The 24,650-nt window shown below is 38.1% G+C and overlaps 11 protein-coding genes across 11 annotated transcripts; 6 read left to right on the top strand and 5 right to left on the bottom strand.

The window, feature by feature from the left end:
• Window positions 1–1,079: 1,079 nt before the first annotated feature.
• Window positions 1,080–2,496, top strand: Cbr-nstp-2 (the record flags this gene model as incomplete). The annotated part of the gene is made up of 7 exons (XM_002633488.1): window positions 1,080–1,159; window positions 1,357–1,470; window positions 1,518–1,620; window positions 1,674–1,970; window positions 2,016–2,158; window positions 2,206–2,336; window positions 2,390–2,496. The coding sequence occupies 7 exons, from the start codon at window positions 1,080–1,082 to the stop codon at window positions 2,494–2,496; spliced, it is 975 nt and encodes a 324-aa protein (XP_002633534.1).
• A 324-nt stretch (window positions 2,497–2,820) lies between these two features.
• On the bottom strand, window positions 2,821–7,490 carry CBG05402 (the record flags this gene model as incomplete). The annotated part of the gene is made up of 2 exons (XM_002633489.1): window positions 2,821–2,874; window positions 7,302–7,490. 2 exons carry the CDS (start codon window positions 7,488–7,490, stop codon window positions 2,821–2,823), a joined length of 243 nt encoding a protein of 80 aa, XP_002633535.1.
• On the top strand, window positions 3,571–8,241 carry Cbr-nspb-2 (the record flags this gene model as incomplete). Its single annotated transcript, XM_002633490.1, has 2 exons — window positions 3,571–3,759; window positions 8,188–8,241. The coding sequence occupies 2 exons, from the start codon at window positions 3,571–3,573 to the stop codon at window positions 8,239–8,241; spliced, it is 243 nt and encodes an 80-aa protein (XP_002633536.1).
• CBG05404 lies at window positions 4,206–5,546 on the bottom strand (the record flags this gene model as incomplete). Its single annotated transcript, XM_002633491.1, has 8 exons — window positions 4,206–4,340; window positions 4,384–4,414; window positions 4,459–4,526; window positions 4,572–4,690; window positions 4,738–5,065; window positions 5,121–5,230; window positions 5,275–5,346; window positions 5,393–5,546. 8 exons carry the CDS (start codon window positions 5,544–5,546, stop codon window positions 4,206–4,208), a joined length of 1,017 nt encoding a protein of 338 aa, XP_002633537.1.
• CBG05405 lies at window positions 5,671–6,913 on the bottom strand (the record flags this gene model as incomplete). Its single annotated transcript, XM_002633492.1, has 6 exons — window positions 5,671–5,731; window positions 5,777–5,925; window positions 5,972–6,105; window positions 6,345–6,501; window positions 6,551–6,646; window positions 6,854–6,913. The coding sequence occupies 6 exons, from the start codon at window positions 6,911–6,913 to the stop codon at window positions 5,671–5,673; spliced, it is 657 nt and encodes a 218-aa protein (XP_002633538.1).
• Window positions 8,242–10,421: 2,180 nt separating the features above from the next.
• CBG05406 lies at window positions 10,422–11,069 on the top strand (the record flags this gene model as incomplete). Its single annotated transcript, XM_002633493.1, has 2 exons — window positions 10,422–10,538; window positions 10,680–11,069. 2 exons carry the CDS (start codon window positions 10,422–10,424, stop codon window positions 11,067–11,069), a joined length of 507 nt encoding a protein of 168 aa, XP_002633539.1.
• A 385-nt stretch (window positions 11,070–11,454) lies between these two features.
• Window positions 11,455–12,305, top strand: Cbr-lec-11 (the record flags this gene model as incomplete). Its single annotated transcript, XM_002633494.1, has 4 exons — window positions 11,455–11,478; window positions 11,525–11,613; window positions 11,669–11,867; window positions 11,916–12,305. 4 exons carry the CDS (start codon window positions 11,455–11,457, stop codon window positions 12,303–12,305), a joined length of 702 nt encoding a protein of 233 aa, XP_002633540.1.
• Window positions 12,306–12,709: 404 nt separating this feature from the next.
• On the bottom strand, window positions 12,710–14,695 carry Cbr-dnj-11 (the record flags this gene model as incomplete). Its single annotated transcript, XM_002633495.1, has 5 exons — window positions 12,710–13,444; window positions 13,492–13,629; window positions 13,680–14,215; window positions 14,265–14,541; window positions 14,612–14,695. The coding sequence occupies 5 exons, from the start codon at window positions 14,693–14,695 to the stop codon at window positions 12,710–12,712; spliced, it is 1,770 nt and encodes a 589-aa protein (XP_002633541.1).
• Window positions 14,696–15,148: 453 nt separating this feature from the next.
• On the top strand, window positions 15,149–16,726 carry CBG05409 (the record flags this gene model as incomplete). Its single annotated transcript, XM_045235423.1, has 5 exons — window positions 15,149–15,290; window positions 15,354–15,874; window positions 15,926–16,051; window positions 16,107–16,559; window positions 16,613–16,726. The coding sequence occupies 5 exons, from the start codon at window positions 15,149–15,151 to the stop codon at window positions 16,724–16,726; spliced, it is 1,356 nt and encodes a 451-aa protein (XP_045092929.1).
• Window positions 16,727–17,465: 739 nt separating this feature from the next.
• Window positions 17,466–19,571, top strand: CBG05410 (the record flags this gene model as incomplete). Its single annotated transcript, XM_002633497.1, has 8 exons — window positions 17,466–17,576; window positions 17,624–17,798; window positions 17,844–18,475; window positions 18,522–18,621; window positions 18,672–18,821; window positions 18,874–19,152; window positions 19,203–19,371; window positions 19,421–19,571. 8 exons carry the CDS (start codon window positions 17,466–17,468, stop codon window positions 19,569–19,571), a joined length of 1,767 nt encoding a protein of 588 aa, XP_002633543.1.
• Window positions 19,572–19,741: 170 nt separating this feature from the next.
• On the bottom strand, window positions 19,742–20,534 carry CBG05411 (the record flags this gene model as incomplete). The annotated part of the gene is made up of 3 exons (XM_002633498.1): window positions 19,742–19,901; window positions 19,948–20,177; window positions 20,349–20,534. The coding sequence occupies 3 exons, from the start codon at window positions 20,532–20,534 to the stop codon at window positions 19,742–19,744; spliced, it is 576 nt and encodes a 191-aa protein (XP_002633544.1).
• Between the last annotated feature and the right edge of the window lie 4,116 nt (window positions 20,535–24,650).

Here is a 24,650-nt window from a genome sequence, read left to right as displayed (position 1 = left end):
CCCGTTGCCAACTCTATGCGAGACACTATAAAAATAAACAATTTTCCTTATTCAATATTCTCATCCACCCCATAAGCCGTCCAGAAGGGATGCATCGAGATGAAACTTCCTCTCATCCAGATGACCTCGTTCAAATTACTTTTCTTCTCTTCATCCCTGCGCCTCTCCGTACTTTTATTCTCTTTACCTCCCCAATCGCTGGCAGTTCCAATCACTTTTTGTTCGCCATCTCTCGACACACAAAAGACACAAGTACAATTGTAGTTTGTGGTGGGTTTCATTGGTTCCCTTTTTTCCAAATATTTCGAATGATGCAAGAGAAGTTTCTCATATAAAAAGGTCTTTGATGAAATCGTTTGAAGGTTTTTCTTACCAAACATTGTGCAATTTCATTGCTTTTTTCAAGTGTAAAGATTCCTTTTCTGACTTCCTAGACAGTGATCATTTAAGCCGTTCAGAAGCCTTTTTGTTTGTTTTCTCCATTGAAAAAATCGCATAAATTATTGTATTTGACTTTGTATAACCCCCGTTCTACCAAACATTTTTTTTTTCTGATTTTCCTTCTCATCTTCTGTTAAACATACATGTGGATGGCCGGGCCGGCCCGCTTGCCTCAAAACTTTCGGCCCGGCCCGGCCCGCTCGGCCCGCCTAGGACAACTTTTCGATAATTTTATTTTTCGAATGTGCCAAAATATTTATAATGGCACAAATATTAATTTAAATGCATACAACCATCCGAAAAAGTTAATTTAATTGAATTTTTAGCAAAAAAAAATCAAACTTCATTAAGCCAAGGATGAAACTTTTTTTCTAATTACGACTTCAAAACAGTTTTTGTCGACAGTATCGGCCTCTAGTGTGGATTTTCATTCACTAAGAAGAAAAACCATCTTGAAAAATGATGATTCGCTCGAAAATTTCAAAATTTTCAAAAAGCGGGCCGGCCCGCGGGCCGGCCATGTGTAATTTTTTCCGGCCCGCTTTCAGAAAAATCTCAGCCCGGCCATGGCCCGGCCCGGCCCGCGGGCCGGCCATCTTTTCCACAAGTATGATGTTAAATATGTTGTTTCAGAAGCCATGGCGTCTGCGGCAGCACCGATTCTCGGTGTACTCGGTAGCTGTATGGGATGTATGGTTTTTGTGGAGAACATTGCCAAGTAAGTTTGGAACCTACAAACTACCCTACAAAAGTACCAAAATCATCATTTCAAAAACCGGTTGGGTACTAAATATGAAAGACGAGATTGATAAAAAAATGTTTGTGACTTCGTAGACAAGACACACTTCAAAGTGCAAAAAACGGGAAAATAGATAAAATACAAAAAACGATAAAATATCAAAAATCTAATTTCAGACAAGAGCCAGCCGCGATGAACCTGATGACGTTCTCCACGTTCTTGTTCATCTCATCCATTGGACTCGTATTCACATCGAAATTCTTCACAGTAAAAAATCAAATTCCATTGGAGTGAGAATCTCGAAAACTTATTTTACACACACTCCTAAATCTTTCAGAGGCTATTTCAAAACTGTAAGCATGTTCTTCATCGTTAACGTCGTCAATAATCAGGCTCTCAATTTCCATGTGCCGGTTCCATTGCATATTATTTTCAGATCGGTATATTCAACTCAGAAGGCACAAAGCAGTTGTAAATCCATGAATGCTTGCAGGGTTCCCTTCTTGCCACACTGATTCTCTCCGTTGTTATTGTCGGGAAAAGTTACTCGGCTCGCAAGTACATCTCCGTATTTGCCATTACCGTTGGAATCGTCATCTGCACACTTGCCACGTCATCTCAAGGAGATTCAGGGCTTTCGATGGAAGAAGCATCGAAACACTATAAAGAGTGGTCTATTGGAATTGCAATGCTTACTTTCGCTCTTTTAGCTTCGGCATACTTGGCTATTTGCCAGCAACAAATGTACGAGAAATACGGAAAACATCCCGATGAGGCAATGTTCATTACGGTTATCCCATAATCTGTTGAATTACGAAGAAATATATATTTTCAGCACTTTGTGTCTCTCCCATTCTTCCTTGTCATGGGCGGTGACATAGTCTCAGCTTCAACCAAGCTTAGCGCAAGTGCACCATATGCTTTGATTCCCGGAGTTCCTTCTCTTTGGGTTGACTTGTTTGCTAGTTGTGTTCTTCAGTGAGTGTTCAATAGCTTCATCTAAAATCGAATCCAATTTTTTCCAGGTACGGATGCATCAAGTATGTTTACCAACTGAATTCTCGTGTTGATTCACTGACGGTCACACTTGTCGTCACACTTCGTAAATTCCTCTCACTGATTGTTTCGATTGTTTATTTCAAAAATCCATTCACAGGTAAATTTTCAACTCAATCAGAACCTCGATAAATAATAATTTCCACTTTTCAGCTCAACACTGGGTTGGAGCATTGCTCGTGTTCGCTGGAACCCTTGCATTCGCTGATATCTGGGGAGGACAACCAGCCAAAAAACAGGAAGAGAAGAAAAAACAATAGATTTTTGCATTTTTCATGTACTATTTATTTCATTGCCACCTTTTTCTCCTTTCCAAAGCTTTTCGCAGATCTTTTCTCGTTGTATTGCTCCCAATTTGCCGCTAGTTTTTTTCTATTGCATGCCAAAAAGGTTTTCCGGTTTTTTGGAAATCAAAATTATTATGATATTTACTTGTTTACCTTTTCTTTAATCGTGATAAAAATGTTTACAATTCTAAAATTTTTTTTTCTAGCGATTTTTACAGAGTCTCAAAACAGCAACAATTTCAGTCAAACGTTTATTAAGTTGGTACTGTATACACATATGAATTGGATTGAAATCTCTCATTGATTATTGGTGAATTTCTGTGTTGGAGCAGCAGAAGGAGATGATTGCCCCTGAAAAAATGGAATTACTGAAGATCTTGATTTGAATATTACCTTATTGGATCCCCATCCATAGTAAGCAGTTGGATAAGCAGCAGCTCCATAAGCATAAGCATATGGATATGCAGAAATAGGAGAAGAATAATAGTAAGGAGAGGATACAACTTCTGGAGTGTAGACGATTTGCGATGAAGAAATACAGAAAAAAGCAACAGCCAAAACGATCAAACACTTTTGGAACATTTTTAGATTCTCGGAGAGACCTGGAAAGTGATTTGAGTAAGAAAAGTTAACATTTTTATACCAAAGATTTCTATTTGTATAGACTCCCTTGATTCAATAAACTTTACTCTTGACACCTTCTCGGCAAGGATTAAGAGATGTTTGCACATGATCTTTTTATAGATTACATTAATAAAAAGGCTAACATTCTTTTATAATTCACAGCAAAGGCGATAGAATTAGATTACGATTCAGCATAATTTTTCTAGAAGATCAGTCTCAAAAACTCATGAGACTACTGTAGTTCAATCGAGCAAATAGTGGAGTACGCAACATTTGAAACAAATAGAACACCCAATAACTGGTTATTTATCTTTAGCAACTTGCAAGCTGTTTGAACTTAAAAAAGAGAAAGCACACAATGAGAATCTATATAAGTGGGAACTCTTCCAACTTCAAATCACTTTCCGAGTCTCTAATCTAAAAATGTTCCAAAAGTGTTTGATCGTTTTGGCTGTTGCTCTGTTCTGTATTTCTTCATCGCAAATCGTCTACACTCCAGAAGTTGTATCCTCTCCTTACTATTATTCTTCTCCGATTTCTGCATATCCATATGCTTATGCTTATGGAGCTGCTGCTTATCCAACTGCTTACTATGGATGGGGATCTAATAAGGTAATATTCAAATCAAGATCTCTAGAAACTATATTCTTTTTTCCAGGGACCATCATCTCCTTCTGCTGCTCCAACACAGAAATTGACCAACAATCAATGAGATGTCTGACTTTCCCGAATATGTGTATTATATGAAAAAACACACACAAACATCCAATAAATGTTTTCCATTTCAAATCTATTTTCGTAAGGCAGAGCATAATTTAGACTCTCATAATTAATGAAGGATGTTCAAAACATTTTTTCTCTGCTTTGAGCAACATTCATCAGTGTGACTTACTGCTGGCTACTACTTTCATACTACTTCAGACAACACATTTCAACCACTTGATGTTTCCATGGGTCCTTTTTTTGCCGAAATCAAATTCATATGTGTATTATACGATTCAAAAATACAATTTATAACTGGAGCTTTTGCCATAATAAGCACAGAAAAATACAAACGATTATTTCGGTGACTTGGCTGTAACTTCTTCCAGACTCTCATCTTTAAAATCTGCCATCTCCTGATCCAATAGCTTTTCGATCTTTTTGATTAATTCAGTTTGGTCTGTGCATAAATGAAGAACATCCGTGTCGAACTGTAATGAACTTCTGAAAGGGAAACCAATAAAACAAACAAACCGCTAAAGTGACATCCATCGGAGTTTGAATTCTGAAAACGTAAATAGATTAGATTACTGTAGCTAGCTGATTTACAACAACTCGGCAGCTAGAGTGGCATCTCTCATTTTCACTAAACAATCGATCATCTCCTGTTCCTTTTTCTGTTAAAAATATAACATTTTATAAGGTGGGAATTTCAATTTAACCTTAACACGACTTTCGTTGACTTCTAGCATAATAAAATGATGTGTGAACACAACAATTATCATGAATCCAAACAAACAATACGGCCAGAGCTCATACAGAAGATGACGGACATATATTTCTGAAATTCAAGATTAGTTGAAAGCCATAATTTCTGAAACTGGATACCTTGTGGAAACTCAAATTGGTCAAAATCAGTACTCCCATTAGATGCTACTTTCAAAATCTCGTATTGTTTCTCATCGATTTTGATTCTTGGATTCCCTCGGATTATTGCATACTTCTGATCCTCATGCTTCACAATTTGACTCACTCTTCTCAATCTCAAATGCATCAAGTATGGGTTGTTTTCAATTATCAAAGCAGCGTCTTGACGTTTTCCGTTCATCGTATAACCAGCAAACCCTAGTTTCTGAAGAGATGGAAGACCGAATTCTAGGAACGTCGTGTTTCGGAGAACGAGACTTCCTTGGATTTCTCGAAGATCAAGTAGGGACTGAAAACAAGGTAAGGATGAGAGCTTTCTGAAGAAATGTTCTGAAGAAGATCACCTGGAAAATTAATGCATCGTCATTCTTCTCTAAAATGACATCTCCTTTTATATATGCACAATCTGAAGTGGTTCTTTGGAACATCTTCTTTTCCGACCATAAACAACATGCTGAAGAATTGAAGTTTGCAGAACTTTTCAAAGCGATTCCACACCTGGCCACCGATATTTCTCATCACAATTTTCCCAGTCAATGTTGAAATCTCTTATTGACTTCCGATAATTGTCTGAATTTGGTTTTCCAGGTCAAATCAAAAATTTTAAAAATCGAACTTTGCCTATACAAATCTTGTGCTTCAAACATCAAACGGAATATTTCTTCTTCGTCTTCCCGGGTAGGAAAAAAGGAAGAATTCGAAGTCGAATTTATCGTAAGAATAGGAGTAATCAGAATATATAGAAAAACAAAGAAAGCAACAGGGGACATATTTATTAGAAGATTCAATTAACTGGAGAATTTTAATTAGTTTATTCAGAGAGACAGGGAGAGAGCTGAAATTCCACGAGGATCCACAGAGTTAGGGAGAATTATCGCGTGAAAGAAAAGTTCCTTATGTAGCTTCCTTTCCACATAATACTGCTCGTTTTAAAAAACCGTCTACAACCTCACATCTGAAATTTGTTTCAAAACACCAAAAAAGAGAATATAAGTATTACCCAGCATCATCCAATTTCCCTTTTTTAATATTTAGCCCACCAATCATCATATAAATACAATATTGTTTTTTGTCCAAGTTATTCGGCTCTCCATCAAACCATTTGTATCCATTCTTCTGTTGAAGCGTTTTGTCCTCGAAATCGAATCCCTGGAAAAAATGAGTTTTTTTTGTAAGTTTAAACTTGGAATTTCACATTAATTCCTTCACAAGGTCCTGGTTCTGTGGTATTCTCCTTCTCACATTCATCTTTTTTTGTTCCCGAAATCCAAAGTCCCCATGTAGCATTTTTAGACTTTTCGTTGGATCTCAGTAAAACATGGACACTTGCTGAAATTGAACTTTTCCAATCCCATTTGTAAAATTAATTACCGTTCACAAAACTATGTTCATCATCCGTCTCTAGGCCACTCAACGCTGCACCTTCTTTTCCACATAGTTTTTGTCCTTCCGTTTGATTTAATCATTTACGATGATCTAAGAATATACATTAGTGGAGATCTGCAAGTAGCCAACCTTGAGACAATACCAAACTTCTCCTCTTAGAAACATCTCGTATCCAGTTTCACAGGTTTTCAGACCAGTAGTGCCCTCCGGGCAAGTACCAACATTTTTGTCGTAGGAAGACCTATCGATTGAACCACCTAGATCGATAAGAATCGAAAAATCAAAGTAATAGTTGTAGTTGTGATTATTTTTGATCAGGGGTTTGAATCCATGACTGACCTTAATTGAAAAGCTTAAATTTCAAATAAAATTCAAATGAAATATTCACTTTCAGAGAGATATATGTTTCACTAGGGCCACGAGTGAGAGAAGAAACCATTCCGTAATTACAATGAATACATTGACTTGGTTTCATTACCGTTAGCTGAAATAAGAGTTTAAGTAAACTTTATATATACACTCATCTACTAAGCAACTTTTATTTTTAGCGCATGAGATTGTACAGACAGTAGTGTTTGTGATATTCGTTTGAATGCATTGATTAGTTGAATTCACAGATCCTTGGAATAGCAACATCTGTGGTTTCTCCTAAACATCTGAATAGACTACACATAATAAAAATTTCCCGCACCTGCCCAACAACTAGATAAATACAGAAAGCGAAACAGAGAAAATTTACTAGAGACGGCATTTTTAAAACTGAAATGAAGTTCGGAGAGAAAGTGAATAGTGTTTTAGGCAAAAAGGGATCCATGGAAACATCAAGTAGTTGAATGTGTTGTCTGAAGTAGTACGAAAGTAGTAGTCAGCAGTAAATCACTCTGATGGATGTTGCTCAAAGCAGAAAGAGAAATCCACAGTGTTTCGAACATCGAAGATATCTTAACAAATGTGAGATAATACAATGTTTCAAATGGAAAGCATTTATTGGGTGTGATTTTGTTTCATATAATACACATATTCAGGAAAGTCAGACATCTCATTGATTGTTGGTCAATTTCTGTGTTGGAGCAGCAGAAGGAGATGATGGTCCCTGGAAAAAAGAATATAGTTTCTAGAGATCTTGATTTGAATATTACCTTATTAGATCCCCATCCATAGTAAGCAGTTGGATAAGCAGCAGCTCCATAAGCATAAGCATATGGATATGCAGAAATCGGAGAAGAATAATAGTAAGGAGAGGATACAACTTCTGGAGTGTAGACGATTTGCGATGAAGAAATACAGAAAAAAGCAACAGCCAAAACGATCAAACACTTTTGGAACATTTTTAGATTAGAGACTCGGAAAGTGATTTGAAGTTGGAAGAGTTCCCACTTATATAGATTCTCATTGTGTGCTTTCTCTTTTTTAAGTTCAAACAGCTTGCAAGTTGCTAAAGATAAATAACCAGTTATTGGGTGTTCTATTTGTTTCAAATGTTGCGTACTCCACTATTTGCTCGATTAAACTACAGTAGTCTCATGAGTTTTTGATACTGATCTTCTGGAGAGATTATTATAGCTTGAAAGCTAATTTCGTCGCCTTGTCTCTAGATCCTGAAATCATGTAAATGGTTATAAATGTAATCTATAAAAAGATCATGCGCAAACTTTCCTTAATCCTTGCCGAAAAGGTGGTAAGAGTAAAGTTTATTGAATCAAGAGGTTGTTCAAATAGAAAATCTTGGTATAATTATGGGAACTCTTCTAACTTCAAATCACTTTCCAGGTCTCTCCGAGAATCTAAAAATGTTCCAAAAGTGTTTGATCGTTTTGGCTGTAGCTCTTTTCTGTATTTCTTCATCGCAAGTCGTCTACACTCCAGAAGTTGTATCCTCTCCTTACTATTATCCTTCTCCTATTTCTGCATATCCATATGCTTATGCTTATGGAGCTGCTGCTTATCCAACTGCTTACTATGGATGGGGATCTAATAAGGTAATATTCAAATCAAGATCTCTAGAAACTATATTCTTTTTTCCAGGGACCATCATCTCCTTCTGCTGCTCCAACACAGAAATTGACCAACAACCAATGAGATGTCTGACTTTCCCGAATATGTGTATTATATGAAAAAACACACACCCAATAAATGATTTTCATCTCACAAGGGAAAGTTTTTCAGACAACGGTTGAGAATTTGCCCGAAATTCGTACAAAGGTACTTTCGAACATGCTGAATCCGAATCCAAAAAATTTTTAGCCTGTTCTCGAAAGGAGCGGAAATATGGCCTCTGAAAGTGCTTTCAGTACTAAATTTTGGCCAAAAACATGCATTTTTCGAGGTTAAAAATTAGTTTTTCAGGATTTGCTTGAGTGCAAAACTCATTTTTGGACATTTTTCTATCTTCTAAAGTAACTTTTAAACATTTTCAAAAAAAATTCTTTTTGAACAATTTTGAAAAAAATCACCAATGATTTTTTAAAAATTTTTTGAAAAGTGCGAAAAAACGTTCCAATTATTCAGAAACGATAAAAATAGCATTCTGACAAATTTTTTCAGCCCAATGTTGTCTTTGGGCTCAAAAAATCTCCAAAATCTGATTGTTGTTAGAACTTTGACCGTCCCTAATTTCTGAAATATCGCTTGAAATTTACTGCAACTTATAGAAATAGGTTCAATTCTTTTATGTGATCGATTTAACAGTACTCCACCTCAAAAAGAGCAAAATTGAGCAACTTTCAGTGACCGAAATTTGCGTTTTTACGAGGATGTAAGAACCGGTCGAAAAGACATTAGCTTTTTCCTCAAACTCTCATGAAATCTTTTTTTCTTTGAAACCTTTTGAAATTAATCAAAAAGTGTCATATAGTGCCTAGGGGGGCAAACTTGGAATGAAAAATTAGTTTCAAAAAATGCTTTAAAAATTTTACCACAGTGGGGTTCGAACCAGCATAGTCAATCCTAGTGAGTCGCCTTCTTACCACAACACCACACAACCGATATTTTTCTCTAACGCGGAATTGGTAGAGGACGGAAGGGGAAGCCGAAATCCCCAGCGCACCGAAATCGGCCCAAAATTTCAGACAAAGTTTTTCGGCCTGGGAGTGAGAACGGGCTAAAAATTTTTTCGTCATCGTATAGAGCATGTCTTAAACTATAAGTATGCAAATTTTGAGCAAATTCTCAACCTTTGTCTAAAAAACCTTCCCTTGTCAAAATGTATGTATTCTCATAAGGCAAAGCAAAACATAGGTTCTCATAACTAAAAGGTGATCTCTGATTTTCAGAACACTGTAGATTTCTTTTTCGGCCTCGAGCCACAGAATGATTTACTGCTGACTACTATACTTTCGTACAACTTTAGAAAACACATTCAACCAGTTGAGGATTCTATGGATCCTTTTTTGCCCAACACCAGATTAATTGAAATTTTAATTTTTTAAATAAGAATCCAGCTTCAAAAGTGTTCCATGAACATACAATTAGTGTGTTGAATGAGAACCAATACGTTTGTTTTTGTGTTACGAGCAACATGTGTTTTAATGATTCACTGCCTCAATCAAGGAAACCTTTTTTTGACACCTGATTCTCCGATTGAGCTACTTTTCGATGTTTTTTTTTCGCGTTTCCATATTAGGCTGGAGCCCAACCTCAACTCCAGGCAATTCGACAAAAAAGGTTGCGAAATTGTTTTAGGTTTATGAAATTTCATTTACATGATTGATAAACCATAATGTGAATCTGAACGGAATATATAATGTTGGTGAAAAAGTAATGCGCGTTTGGTACTAACTACTTCGAATTACAGCTGGTGTAGTTCTTCAAGAGAGACGTCGAAACTTTGTTCATGCGTTGGCAGTAAGTGGCCGAAAATTATGAAGAAAAGCCCTCTGATTGATATCCTCTTGTTTTAGTTTTGTGTGAGGTTAAAATAAATCAAAAATGCGCATTACTTTCTTACCAACCTAATATAATAAATTCGGCTCACCTTAATCTTTGCAATTTCAAAAATTTATCTGATCCCAGTATGCCACAATTTCTAATTTTTTTTTCTTTTCTTCCTGTCTAAAAAGTCGATAGCCTGGCCTGGTTTCGCTACTGTCCTGCGTCTCTGAATGTTGCCATGCCTTTCCACGATGTCTTCTGAACGAGGCTCTTTCGCACGAAATACTTTTTTAAAATTCATCTCCAACTTTCAATTGCTGTTCTTATTTTCGTTTTGAAAAACTGTTAAGATTCCATTCACTAAATAACATTTCTTTCAAAGTCCAACAATGACGAAATGCGAGGTTCCACTTCTCTTCTTGGATAAAAAAGAGCCATTCGTCCTTACCAACAAGGAGATTGTGAAGGCGATTCCGATATTGGTCAATTCTATGGAATGCCTTGGAGTGAGTTTTCAGCAAATTAAATTACAGTAAAACCTTTAATAGAAGGAATCCATAACCGACATAAATTGGCTCAAAGCTTAACTTTTAAGGATACCTACTATTACAGGTTTTACGGTATTTAAAAACAATACTGATTTCCAGGATGACTGGGAAACAAAGGATACTGTTCTTTCGGATAGCATTGAGATCAAATTTCCACAATGGGCTGGTGAATTCCTCTTGGATCACATCCTTCCGTATTCCACGCCAACTGGAAACGACAAACCAACAGTTGAAAACTTCGCAGATGCCAACGCAAAGACTCTTGATGAGTTGAAGGTGATTCTTGAGCTGAGCAACTTCTTCCAATGTACTGAATTCATGAGTTGCATCAGTTTTGTGGTTGCGAAGAAGTTGGAGGTCACGAGTATGGAAGAAATTTCAAAGTTCTTCGGAATGTCATTGGATAAGGATAGCAAGTATTTCACGGAAGCTGATGGGTGGATTCATCCACCATTGGTTGTCTTTCAAGGGGAGAACAAACCGAATTAACTAAATCGTATCTGCATAATTCATATATGCTTTATATTATGATTGCGAACTTTTTCATTTGATTTCATCACTTGGTTTTGAAGATTAAATAAATATGAATTCACTTAAAACAATGAATCAGAGACTCCGGAATCAAACTCTGCTCTCGTTTTTTTCTTCCAGTTCAAGGTGTGCCTGGAATGACCGTCGCTCGATTTTAAGCAAACATCGTTTGGCCTTTTTTAGGTGATTCACATAAAATGTCGTCACTTTTCTTATCATTCTTCCATATTTCTCCTTTCGAAACCCCAATTTTTTCATCGATAACGAACCGTCTTAATAGAAGTTTTCCTTCGGTTTCTCGTCTTCGAATTTCGAATTCAATTCAAATCAATATTCTAGAAAAATGGTTCACATCATTGAGAATCCAGTAAGTTTTTTGGTTCAAATGGATTTATGTATCAATTTATTTCCAGCCAATTCCTCTTGCCACTCCAATCTATGAGGGCATGAAAGCCCATTCATCGGTTGAAATTCACGGAGATGTGTTTCAAGGACCACAAGGGTAAGATATATTTTATTAGAATATAGACTTAGAAAACAAGAAAAACCAATTTCAGAGGATTCACTGTCGAATTCCCAACCAAAAATGGAGTGGCTTTGCATATTTCTGTACGAATGGGACTCTACGGACAAAATGTGATCGTATTCAATCATTTGGATCATGGAAGATGGCATCGTGAGGAACACCATCATAATAACGTTGTTTTCGGAAGGCCATTCTGTATGAAAATTCACAATGAGCATAGAAAATATTCGGTAAGCCAACTCTAAACGGAATCCCCTGTTGAATAGATTTATTTTTAGATACATGTGGATGGACATCACATCGGCCACTATCACCATCACAAATGTCCCAAGAAAATTGTTGCATTGACTATTCGTGGAGATATCCGAGTTGGAAAAGTTCACTTCGAAAACTTCAAACATCACAATGGAGGTGGAACCGAAGTAGTTCTTCCAGTTGCTGTTGCTCCGACCCCAGTCGTTGTCGCATCCGCTCCACCACCACCTGTGATGATCCCTCAACCACAAATTGTTCCAATGGTCCAACCGGTTCCTGTTGTTCAGCCAATGGTCCAACCCATCTACCCCAACATCCAACCAATTGTGTATCCAACTGCTACACCAGTCATTTATACACAACCGGAAGTTATCTACATGGAAGGTTATCATCATCATCACCGCCACTACTAATCTTCCTTTTTTGGACTCTATAAATTTTGTACTGATTTTTCGACTAAAATTTATTTTGAATTCAAAACGAAATGACACCGTTCTACTAATGATTATAGCTGAGACATGAATATTGAGCAGTGCACACAATAATGGTGAAACAGAGATAAGATGAGGGGGAAGGGAGGGGAAAAGTACACAAAAAGTACTACTAGGCGTAGGGGAAAATTGGTCAAAAGGTGAAAAAACAACGAGTTAGGATTCGGATATATGAATAGAGGAGGCAAAACAAAACAGCCTAAAAGAAGATGAATATGAGAACAGAAAAAGAAAAACTAACATGATATTGGAAAAAAAAAGGTTTAAAGGGGTTGGCAACAAACGAGATTTTCAGTGAAGTAAAATAACGGATATTTTGAGACGAGCTATTTCTTGTTTTTAACCATTTGAACGAGATATTTGAATCGTCGAATACAAGCTTTTTTGGTCTTAGTACCCACTTCAGTTGAGATCTTCTCCCAGCGTTCTGGATCACTTGCTGGATGCTTCTTGAGTGCTTCTTCTAGAGTTTTCTGCTCAGTCGCTGACCATACATCTTCATCAGGAAGAGCAGTTCCGAGTTGATTCTGAGTCGTAGACGGTAGTTTTACGTTCATTGTCTGAACTGCTTTACATTGCTTGATAACTTGTTTTTCTGTCTTCGGTGGCAATCCTTGCGAGTCTTTACGATGCTCATTGATGTAATCAGCGATTTGAACCCAACGCTCAACGGTCCCTGGTGGGAAAGTGTTCGATGCCTTTACGAGAAGTTGAATTTCTTCACTGGTCCAAGTTTCTTTTTCAACTTGCTTCTCGTTTTCCTTGTTTTTGTCTTCAGCTATCGTCACTTTAGCTCCAGCAGCTTCCTTCTTCAGACGTTCCGCATCCGTCAAAGCTTGCTGAATATCGGATCCAAGGCTGAGAGACTCTACTCTCTCACAGAGTTCTCTCAGTTGGTCAACGGAGAAACCAATGCAAATTCGTTCGATTCTCTCCATCTCCGTCAGTTTATCACGTGGATTCTCGGTCCAGTGTCCCGCCTCTTCAGCGAGCTTCTTCAGCCGTTTGCGTTGTTGGGACATGGCCTTCTTAGCAATATCGCGCTCCTTCTTTTCTCTTTCCTGTAAACAATTGATAATCGATTAAAAGAAAAATATAGTTTACAAACCCTCTCTTCCTTTGCTTTTCTTTCTTGCTCCTCTTTGATTTTCGCTTCAGCTTCTTCCTTTTCTCGCTTTTCGCGTTCGATGGCTTCTTGCTTCTCGCGAATAGCACGCTGCCGATCCTCCTTGATCTTGTCTTTTTTCTGAAACAAAGATTCATGAGAACAATGAGAATATTGGAATAAATACTTACAGCTTGTTGTTCCTTTTTGAACTTCATAATTCTAGGATCCTTCGCATATGCCATATCGACCAACTTTCTGATTCTCTTCGCCTCTTCCTTCCTCCGCCGTTCTCGCTCTGCCTTGTTCTGTTTTTCCATTTCACGACGTTCATACCGATCCTCTCCTCTCTCTTTATCTTCTTCATCCAAATACGAGAACTCTCTCCAGGACTGGAAGTTGAACCAGAAATCGTAGAAGTTCTCAACGGCTTCGCGAGTAGCGTCAGTTTTTCCCAGCTCAGGAACTGGCTTAACACTGGACCATCTCGAATTCAATTGGAAAATTGGTCCCAGCTCGTTGTAAAAATTATCTGCATTAATCGATTTGTCATTTGGGATGGCATCATTGAATTTGTGATCAACGGAGTCGAATGCTTGACGCTTGGCGTCCGACATTCCGATCTGTTCATAAGCTTTTGTGATGCAAGTAAAATATTCTTCCGACTCCATAACAATTCCACGATGCTTCTTCTTATCGGGGTGGTGCTTTAGAACTTTTTGTCTATCTGAAAAACAAAAACCAATTACTTTCGCAGCTAAATTTAATATACTTACAGCAGAAACGAATTTCCTCCGATGTCGCCTGCCATCTAAGTTTTGAAAGACCGAGAACCTTGTAGTGATCTTGGCTTTTGCAGTCATTTGGATCCAACTTCAACAAATACTTTTCGTATTTCTCATTATCAAGATCGAACAGTTCTTTTCGCATCTCTACTGGCTCCTCTGAAGATTTCTTTCGCTCATTATCGCTTACAGGTTGAGGAACAGGAGAGTTTTTGTAAATCGGAAGAGTACAGTGGCCGAGGGTAATTTTATCACGGATAATTCGAGTCTGGAAGTAGACAGTTTGAGCATAACTCGACTCTTTGAAGCAACATTCTGGTGGAAAATCAAAAACTCACTTCATAGCATATTCCAGCAGGCTCATATGTCCTTGTCTGTGTTGTAAATCCATAAATTGCCACTTGTAAATTGCCCGTAGTCATTTCTGAAATGCAAGTTGATAAATTATTATAAATGTTTTCATTAAAAAGGTCAGATCCTAAAATGAATTTTTAGAGGCCAATTAGTCAATAGAAATCGCAAGAGAAGAAGTTATGACACATAAAAATCAATAGCCCTCATTTTCAATCTATTGAAAAAAAAAATAATGAGATCGATTGATTGGAGGAAATGGTCCATAAACGGCTCAAAGTGATTGGGTAGATTTACGAAAAATGCAACCGTGCGGCGCTTGCATTTTTGAAGTGCGGCAGGGTTTCCAGTGAGAGAGAAAACTCGAAGAGAGACGCAGACATGGCAAGCATGCTCAATGGAAACTTTGTGTTTTTTTTAATTTTTGCAAATTTGGAGTTTCCTTTCAATTTTTCAGTGTGTTCATCATCTAAATCGTCCAGAAAAGGAAACATAAAATTATCCAGGAAAATAAGGTTTTACAGATGTCGGAATCGTCATCCAACTTGAACCCGGACGGAACCGAATTCCCAGACCCGAACGATGTTCCTCCACCATCTGAGGATCAATTGACTGAAGAGGATCTCTTCCGTATGCGTTCTCTGACTATAAACTCTAAAAAAGGACGTAAGTTCTCATTCAACATTCCCTTTAGAATTTAATTATCTGTCTAATTCCTTGTAGTTTCAGTTGTTGGTGGAGCCAGTGAAACCGCGGAGCAGTCCATCATTTCACTTGCCGATTCTACGTCGAACTTTGATGAGCACGTTGGGGATGACGTTGAGCTAGATTATGAGCTGGAGCAAGCTCCCGAAGCCACGGAAGATGGTTCCGTTGTCAACAACCCAGTTTGTGGAGGGTATCACTTCGGCCGCAAAAGAGATTTGAACTTTGTTCCGAACGTCAACACAGTAACTGTTCTCAAATGGCCGACTAACTTGTCCATCCCACCGTATAATCCGGTTCTCAATGATACCGATGAAGCTTGGAAACAAGCAATGCTCGATTCTACAGTATATCTTGTTGGAACTGCACACTTCTCCAAAGAATCACAGGAAGACGTCTCCAACACCATTCGGGCCGTTCAACCCGATTTTGTGATGCTCGAATTGTGTCCGTCGCGGATTTCGATTATTTCCATGGATGAGGCTAGACTTTTGAGCGAAGCCAAAGATCTGAATACTCAAAAAATTATGCAAACTATGAAGCAGGTTTGTAGAAAGAAGATCATTTATCAGTTCTTAAGTTCATAGTAATTTCAGAACGGAGCTATCCAAGGAATCCTCCACGTCCTCCTTCTCTCAATGTCTGCTCATGCGACTCGTGAATTGGCCATGGCGCCTGGAGGAGAGTTTCGTGCTGCTCATCGCGCTGCAGTGGCTACAGAAGTAAGTAGTCTATTTACCGAATTATTTGAAACCACAATTTACTAAAAGTTTTCAGAATTGTCGTGTTGTTCTTGGTGATCGTCCAATTCAAGTCACTCTTCAGCGTGCTCTTGCATCGCTCTCTGTCTGGCAAAAAATCAGATTCTTTCTTCATGTTGCTTTTTCGCATCGGGAAAAGATCACTGCTGAACAGGTTGAAAGGTGCAAACAAAAAGATCTTCTCGAGCAACTTCTTGCTGAGATGGCTGATGATTTCCCGCAACTCTCACAAATCTTCGTCGAGGAACGCGATGCCTACATGACACATGCTCTTCACATGCTTGTTCTGCGCAACGCCATCGAGAAACGAGCTCAATGGCTCCGTGGAACTACAGGCCAACCTTATCAACCGCTAACAATTGTCTCTGTCGTTGGAATCGGACACACTCCGGGAATCGTCAATAAATGGAACTCTAACATCGATTTCGATCCATTGATGGTTGTTCCTCCACCAAGTCTTGGAACTATTGTAAATCAATATCTTTGTTCTAAAAAGAAATAACGCTATTCAATCTGTTTCAGGTATTCGGAACAACTGTTCGTATTGTCGTTTGGGGATCTCTGGGATATCTTGCATATCGTGGAGGACGGGCCATCTTCAATCGTGTCAGCACCTTTATTGAGTCTCGTTGGTAAGGCATTTTCGATCAGTTCAATACCCCGGACATACCGCTGGCAATTGTTGTTTGCAAACTGGTAGTCTAGTTCTCCTCAATAGCGAAATTATAAGAATTGCCTTTAGTGTTACCTCAATTGTTCTTAAATTCAATACATCTTTCTCCCCACTCTTCTTATTTTCGTATCACCTGCCGAGTGCCACCACTCGCTCCGTTGCCTATAACAACAGAGGCACCCTCTCCACCGGAAGCGTATAATCTCTTAACCCAAGTCTCTTTTCAGAACACAGCATCGATCGACGGCTCTTCTACAACTTTCCAAGAATAATATAAACCTTCTCTGCGCTCCTTTTCGATGATTTATTGGATTTTCCTTTCTTGATTTCCCTCCGTTGTTAATGTGATATTTAAGATTAATTAGGGTTTAGTTGGAATTAGAAGTACGGCTGCATTACACAGCTTGTTCTTTTTCCCAATCGTTTTCGCAGTATTCCAATAAGCTTAATGGCCAAATGCAACATACATATTTATTATCCTCGTTTTTTCCCGATTATCGATCAAACCGCCCATCCTATGTGCTTTGTAAATGGGATTTAAATTATTGCTTTTGTTTTACCCCATCCCCCTTTTCTATGAGCACCCTCTAATGTTTAGCTCGCTGGTCGCATAAATGACTGAATCGATTCCTTCTATTTTGGTAAAACTTGTTCTTCTATTTTGGTAAATCTCCATAAACTGATTATCTTTTGAAGATTGCCATGTCAGGCTCTCAAACTGTTTCTGTAATCGGATACACTAAGATGGCTCCCCAATCTCCACCAGCAACTGTGAATGAGCTATGGTTTATCGATACACAGGCAATGTTCCAGGTGATAAGAGTTGAAGAATTTCGAGAGTACGAATTGAGTTTTTCTAGAACTATGCCAATCTTCGATCTTTCTCCAAATCAAACTCAACGGAAACTCAAACAACGATTGGTGGTGTTGTATTCGGACGGAAAGCTCGAAAGCAGGTCATCCACGTGTTCTTCGCTTATGCTGAAGACTTAACGGAGTCAAATTTGCAGTTTCTGGAAAGCTCATTATCCTCCGGTAGGATAAAACGGATCATGTTAAACTATTCATTTATATATTCAGACATTGAGCTTGTCGGAAACGTAAACATTGATGGGCAATCCACACTAATCGGAAATGGAACATTTACTCTCCAATTGTCGTCGAAAATGCTTGAAAACAAGAACACCAGCGAGTTCTTGGATCAGAATGTGATTTTTAACAACGACCATATCTCAATGGAGGGAGCCAGTTGTGTGAGCAAGGTGGGATTCGAATGGTCACTTCGTGCTGGACGTGAACAAGAGGATGTCAAGTCTGCTGCCGAACGTCTCTCAATGGCTTCCTTCCGATTCAGTTATCTGAATGCCGAACATGAATTGGTGATTCGTGAGCACAAACCGGAAACTGCCAAACAGAAATACATGGACAAGTTCACGAAAGGAGCTCTTCCATACAAAGATGTCATTGAGTTCACAGCCATGCAATCTCTCACTCGGGATACTTCTAATGATACCGAAGATCAAAAGTTGGTTCCGACTGTCAAAGTTACCAAGGATAACAAACACTTCACTCGGCTCGTCACAATTGGAGAGGTTGTTTTTCCGGCGTATTTTGGAGATTCATCGTTCGATTTGTACAAAAGAGCACGGGAAGCGTTGAATAGAAGAGCTAATAACACAATGATGGTGACTGTGAATGGAATTAGATCAGGGGTAAAAACAATTTTATAAGAATAATAATCAAGATTGATGATTTCAGCGAGGTGTTACGACTACCACTTCAGCAACGTATCTTCCACCAGGATGGGTTTCCCTTCTTCATCTTCAGTTACCATCGAAATGGACTGAAAATGAGAAAAGTAATATTTAGTTGACATTGAACCCCATTCTGTAACATTTCCAATTTTAGGAAACTACCGTATTCGCCTCCACAAACTCTTCAACCTACCATCATCGAAACCTTGTCTTCGTCTCTCCCAGTCGCTCCCTCTTCACTCGGAAAGTGTTCGTTTAACCAATAAGAAACTCATTCGTGAACCACATCTCTCCATTTCCAATTGTAAGCAAAATAAATTAATTTCAACTTCACACAATTTTTAAAACATTTTCAGATCAACCAGCTGGTGTGGTGACAGCTGTCAAAGGACCATACAACTACCACCACTACATGCAAGACGGAATCGACGACAGTGGATGGGGATGCGCCTACCGTAGTTTCCAAACCATCTGGAGTTGGTTCATTCTCAATGGCTACACTGATAAGCCGGTGCCAAGTCACAGAGATATTCAGCAGGCACTTGTCAATATCGGGGACAAGGAGCAGAAGTTTGTGGGATCCCGTCAATGGATTGGAAGCACTGAAATCAGTTATGTGCTCAACGAGTTGCTCAGTATGTTCTCTCGAATTTCTTCCTTTGCGAAGAAATCTGAATTTTTACAGAGTTGGAGTGCCGTTTCATTGCTACAAATTCAGGAGCAGAGGTTGTCGAGAGAGCTCGTGAGTTGGCTCGGCATTTCGAAACTTCTGGAACTCCTGTGATGATCGGAGGAAACATGTTGGCTCATACTATTCTAGGTGTAGATTTCAACGAGATGACTGGAGAGACAAAGTGAGTTCCCCTGCCACTTTTTCATAGTGACCAGTTACTCTTCTTTCAGATTCCTGATTCTGGATCCTCATTACACCGGATCCGAAGACATCAAGACAATTACTTCGAAGGGATGGTGTGCTTGGAAACCGGCTAGCTTCTGGAGTGCAGACCATTTCTACAATATGGTGCTTGCTCAACCTCCAACTGATTCTATCTAACAAGTTTTCATTCAATGTCTAAAAACTGCATTCTTCTACGCCACAGTAATATAATAATCCCCCGAAAATATTTGTAATCTGAAATAGTCTCTCATAACATCTGTGATTGTTTGAAGTAATTTATTGGATAAACTTTTCTGCCTGAGAAACACAAAACACAAAAAAGAATTCTAAACGATCCACACCATTTCTTCACCGATACCAGATGGATCGAAATACATTCGTAGCCAGCCATATCCGAGCGATTTAGACTGAACTGACATATAAACTCCATGATCTCCAATCAATCGTCTCGGCCAGAACCCTTGACAACTATCGAAATCGTGATCGCTGGAAACAACATAAATAAGAAAAATGGACTGTGAAGTAGGCGAACAGAATCCATCCAGGTCCTTTGAGATCATAAATTGTGATGTTTTTCACCGAAATGTGTTGATTGGGTTGGAAACTTTGGGAATTCAGTGCATCAACATCCAGAAATCCGTTTTCCACAAGTTTCATCGATTCTTCTTGATAACGATAATCAATTGGTCCCAACATCATTTGTTTCTTCGGAGCCACTGCGAGAGAGATTGAATGACCTATGGTATTCTTAGGTATTCTTGCCTGAAATTGTTTAATTCATTAATTAAAACAATATGTTTCACAATTACCATTATTCCATCACATTTGAAGTGATAGATATTATCTTTGAATTTGTCTGGATTGCAAACGAGATTCCCGATTATCTGTTTAAGAGAAGTGAATTTCAAAGAGCAATTTGATTTGCTACACTACCGGTCTCGATAGCTGTTTTTTATCAGCATTTTCAAACATCAGAATGCGAGCGTACTTGATTTCTAGATAGTCCAATCCTTTCTCGACATATTTCTTACATGCTCCATTCGGATCATGCATTTCAATTTTCATTGTAACTAGAGCAGAAGTTGTTATGACTGCGAGAAGCAATATGAGCCCATGCATTATCTGGCAGGGGAAATTCAGAGGAACCGTATTCGGAAAGGATGGATCGAAGAGGTATCTGGTGATATGGTGTCTTGTGGAATTATTTGGGTGAATATGGGTCACGTAATGGTTTTTTCAGGTAATTTTTCGGGTTACTGTAGGTTCACGTTTTTCAGGATTTCCGCATGACACAGACGAAGAGGGACTGGCGGATAGCTGCTAGATGCTGGCTGAAGAAATGCGGACGGATGAACACCGACTAATCGCCGCCTTCTCGATGCGGGCGGGCCGTAGACGGCTTGTCGACGGACCGTTCATTCATTGTATAAATACGATCGGTTGGTATTGAATCAAACATTCTTCCTGTAGTTGATTACTGATTTTTTTTTTCAAATCCTGGAAAACCTGTAGTAGAAGGGCCTCCTCAATCATAATTTCGAGCACTTTTTTTGCAGGTCCCGTCAAAGCTATTAAAAAAGTAAATTGATAAATTTCATTTTGGGATTGAAGTTTTAAAAGGAATAGAACATACAGAAATTGAGGGAGACATGAGAATGCAAGAAAAATACGAGCTTTCCTTTAATTTTCTGATAATGTATCAGGTATAAAATGAATTCCTTATTGGAGCACGGGTTTCCGGTTTCTCTGTAGAATCTGGAAGTTGAGAAATTCAATTTTTCCGAAATTCAGAACTTGAATCCAAAATCTTAGGCGAACAGCGAAACTTCAAAAAATCAAAAAAATCTGTAGGAACCTAAAAAAAATTAACATTTAAAACTCAGCTCTAGGCCCTTCCGATCATTCCATCCACTCCTACCGCTTCGTCTAGTTGGGCTTTTAGTGTCTACAGTACTCAAACTGTCTAGATTGTATTTCTGTCTCATTATGTTTTATCTAGAGATTCACTATTGATCCCAGTAGGCACCGCGGGCTCCGGCCATCTGAGATTATAGAGAATCTCAGATTGTCTTTGGGTTAACCATGTCCAGGTCTTTACTGAGTCTCTAGATATTTCATTTTGTTGCTTTGATACAATGTAGACCCTTCCATCTACTCCTACCACTCTTGCCACTTTGTCTAGTTTAGCTTTTAGTGTTTTCAATATCTTTCATAGAAATTGAGATAACTTAGCTCAAAGTGCAAGTAAAATAGTCTTATATTAGAGTGTTTACAGTAAATTTCTGAGATTTTGATTCACCGAGTTGGCAAAAAATTTCAGAATTGGTTTTAAACTTTTATAGAATCCCTTCATCTGCTGGACATTAAATTTCAGGAATATGAAGTTTTTCACAATTCGAATATCTAAATTTCCGAAATTCAGAACAGGCTAGTTTCGATTTTCCTTTTTTTGATGTATCGACTTTCTGACTTTTTGAGTTTCTGAACTTTTGAATTACACATTTTGATGTTCCAATAGTTTTTTATGCCAACTTCCAGAACTTTCCCAATTGTTTATTTTTTCTTCATTTTTGGTCTTTCCGCCCATTTCTCTGTCTCTCTATCTTCCTCATTATACATGTATGTATACACTAACTATACACCTATACCATCAGTCTCCCATCTATAGTAGTATTCGGAATGAAAATATCACATAAATCAACGAAACTTAGACAATCCGAGTAAAGGTGAGGAGACGAGCGCCTCACCGTCGTAACCGTCGCCATCCTCCGTCGTTTTGTAAAATAAAACGGAAAGAGAGAGAGAGAGAGAGAGAGAGAGAGAGAGAGAGAGAGAGAGAGAGAGAGAGAGAGAGAGAGAGAATCGGAAAAGAGAGAAAGATAGATAGAAGATGGTATTGGAGAGAACTTGAAAAATCATGAGAGTGTAAAGAAGTGGAGAGAGAGAGAGGGAGGAGAGAAAAGGTCTCTCCCGGTCCGCTTCCCGTGTCCAATACTTCGACCAACGTCTCTGCGTCTCTCTGATTTGTATGGTCTCTCGGGATCTCTATCCTTCTCTTTTACCGCCGCTTCAGTTCCGTCCGGAAGGTTTTGCTGTCGTTCTTTTGACTTGCCACCACCTCAGTTTCTTCATTTTGGTTTTCAGAAAAATAACAAACGAGTTATAGGAAATTTACAAAACTGAAGTATGTCTGTAGAAGGATCAGAATCTTCATTGTCTTTGGGAAATCTTTTTTTTTTTTTGAAAAACACTGGAAGTTCCATATTGATTATCCATTTAATCAAAATAATCTCTGTGATCACTAATAAATTTCCTAATTCTCAGGAAAATTATTTTTACAAACATTTTGAAATTATATTTGTAGACATACAGTACCGGCCAATAAGTTATGAAAAACATATACTTCAGTCGATTTTTGGCCATTTTGACCATGGAGTTTTGAGCTCCACTGTCAAGTTTCCGAACCGTTCGAAAATTTTGAAGGGTGTAAAACAGATCTCGATTAAAAACTTTTTATTTGCAGAATTTTTTGATAATTCCGATTTTTTCAGCTATTTGCTTATTTTTCAAAGATACCCTATTTTCGGCCTGTTTTTGTACTAAAAAATTGGAAACAGGTGTCTTTCAGAATTAGACAATAAAAACTAATTTTTAATAAACTCCGTGAATTTTTTCAATTTTCAAAGTAATCGGAAGCTTGCCAGCCGAGCTCCAGACTCCTGAAAATGATCAAAACAACCGAAAACAACTGAAAAATAAGTTTTTGTATATCTCATTGACCGGTACAGTAGGTCAAGACCACTGAAAAACTAGAATATAGTGTGGTTTTACTTAAGACACTGACATTCAAAAAACAAAAGTTTTTTTTGGTCTGGACCAAGTTTTTCCTGATATTCTAGAAATCTCTGTTTTGGAATTAAACTTGAATCTGACTTGTTCTGATGTTCCATTTATTGTAATACCTCTCTTGCCGCCAAGGTGTGACTTCTCGAAACTGTAAATCGTAATTCCTCTCTCTTCTCAAAACAAGCATTTGCGTTTTTCGGTCGTTCCCAAACAGTCCAGTTTGCTCAATTCGCGTGTGTCTTCCCTTCTTCTTCATTCCCGGGCCGTTCAGAACAACAATGGGATTCTCATTGTTGACAGACAGTCGGTGCATATTCCCCCTTTCCTTCTTTCAATCTCTTCCTCATTTTGCCTCCAACACCGATCATCCCACATATGGATTTTTGTTAGCAAACATTACAAATGACCAGTCAGTGCTGGATCAGTTTCTTTCGACTCCTTTAGATTTGACCTCCATCTGACACTAACTATTAGGCTCTCGTTACTTTCTAGAACATCAACATCTTGAACATAACCTCCTCCTCATCCTTCATTTATCTCTCCTCGTCAAAACGTAATCGGGGAAAGAAGAAAGAATTAAGGAGGTCACTCTTTCCTTTTTTTACTCATCTGAATTTCCACCCAAGGTCGATGATCATCAGGGGCGGGAATGATGAATCATTTCGTGTCATCAAAAAGATCCTTTTTTTGAAAATAAATGGATCAAATAAAGATCAAAATTTTAAATCAATAGTAATTCCATCAAAACAATGGAACTCTAGAAGAATTCTGAACGTTCTGAAATTTCGAAATTCGCAGCTTGAAAGAGGACTTCGATATTGAAATTTTTAATAATTTTTTGGCATCAATATGTTCCCGAAGTCGTTTATTTTCATAATATTATTTTTAAAAAAATTCACGATCCTCGAAAATACAAGTTTTCGTCCGAGAGGGCCGCGGAAATCCTAGTCTAAGGCCACTAGGTGCGCTGTTTTTTCACGCATTTTTTTCTGCAGTTTTAGAATTTTTCGCGATTTCTAGTCGTTTTTTTTCTGTTTTTTCCGAAAAGAAATGATTTGAAAACTTTATGAACAGAATAATGAATTCTTGAAGACCTCACGAACGGCTGAAAAATTGCATGAAAACAACTTGGACGAGAACTGAATGCTCTTGTATTTTCGAAAACGTTTTTCGGGGATTTTTATTTTTTTTTATTTGTTTAAATTTTTTTGAAGTAATATTCTGAAAATACATGACTTTGGGAACATTTTAATGCAAAAATTACATAAAATTTTTTGTTGGAGCTCTCCTCTAGCTCAAATCCCATTTCACTTGAAAAGTTGAAATTTTTAGAACTTTTTCCAAACCTGATTTTATATGGTTGTCCGCATCTCTCCGGCATTTTGTTGC

The sequence above is a fragment of the Caenorhabditis briggsae genome (genome assembly GCF_000004555.2).
Source record: "Caenorhabditis briggsae complete genome, chrIV, whole genome shotgun sequence".
In the NCBI taxonomy this organism is placed as follows: domain Eukaryota; kingdom Metazoa; phylum Nematoda; class Chromadorea; order Rhabditida; family Rhabditidae; genus Caenorhabditis; species Caenorhabditis briggsae.
The sequence above is the reverse complement of the archived record's forward strand: the minus strand, read 5'-3'. Positions and strand labels throughout refer to the sequence as shown.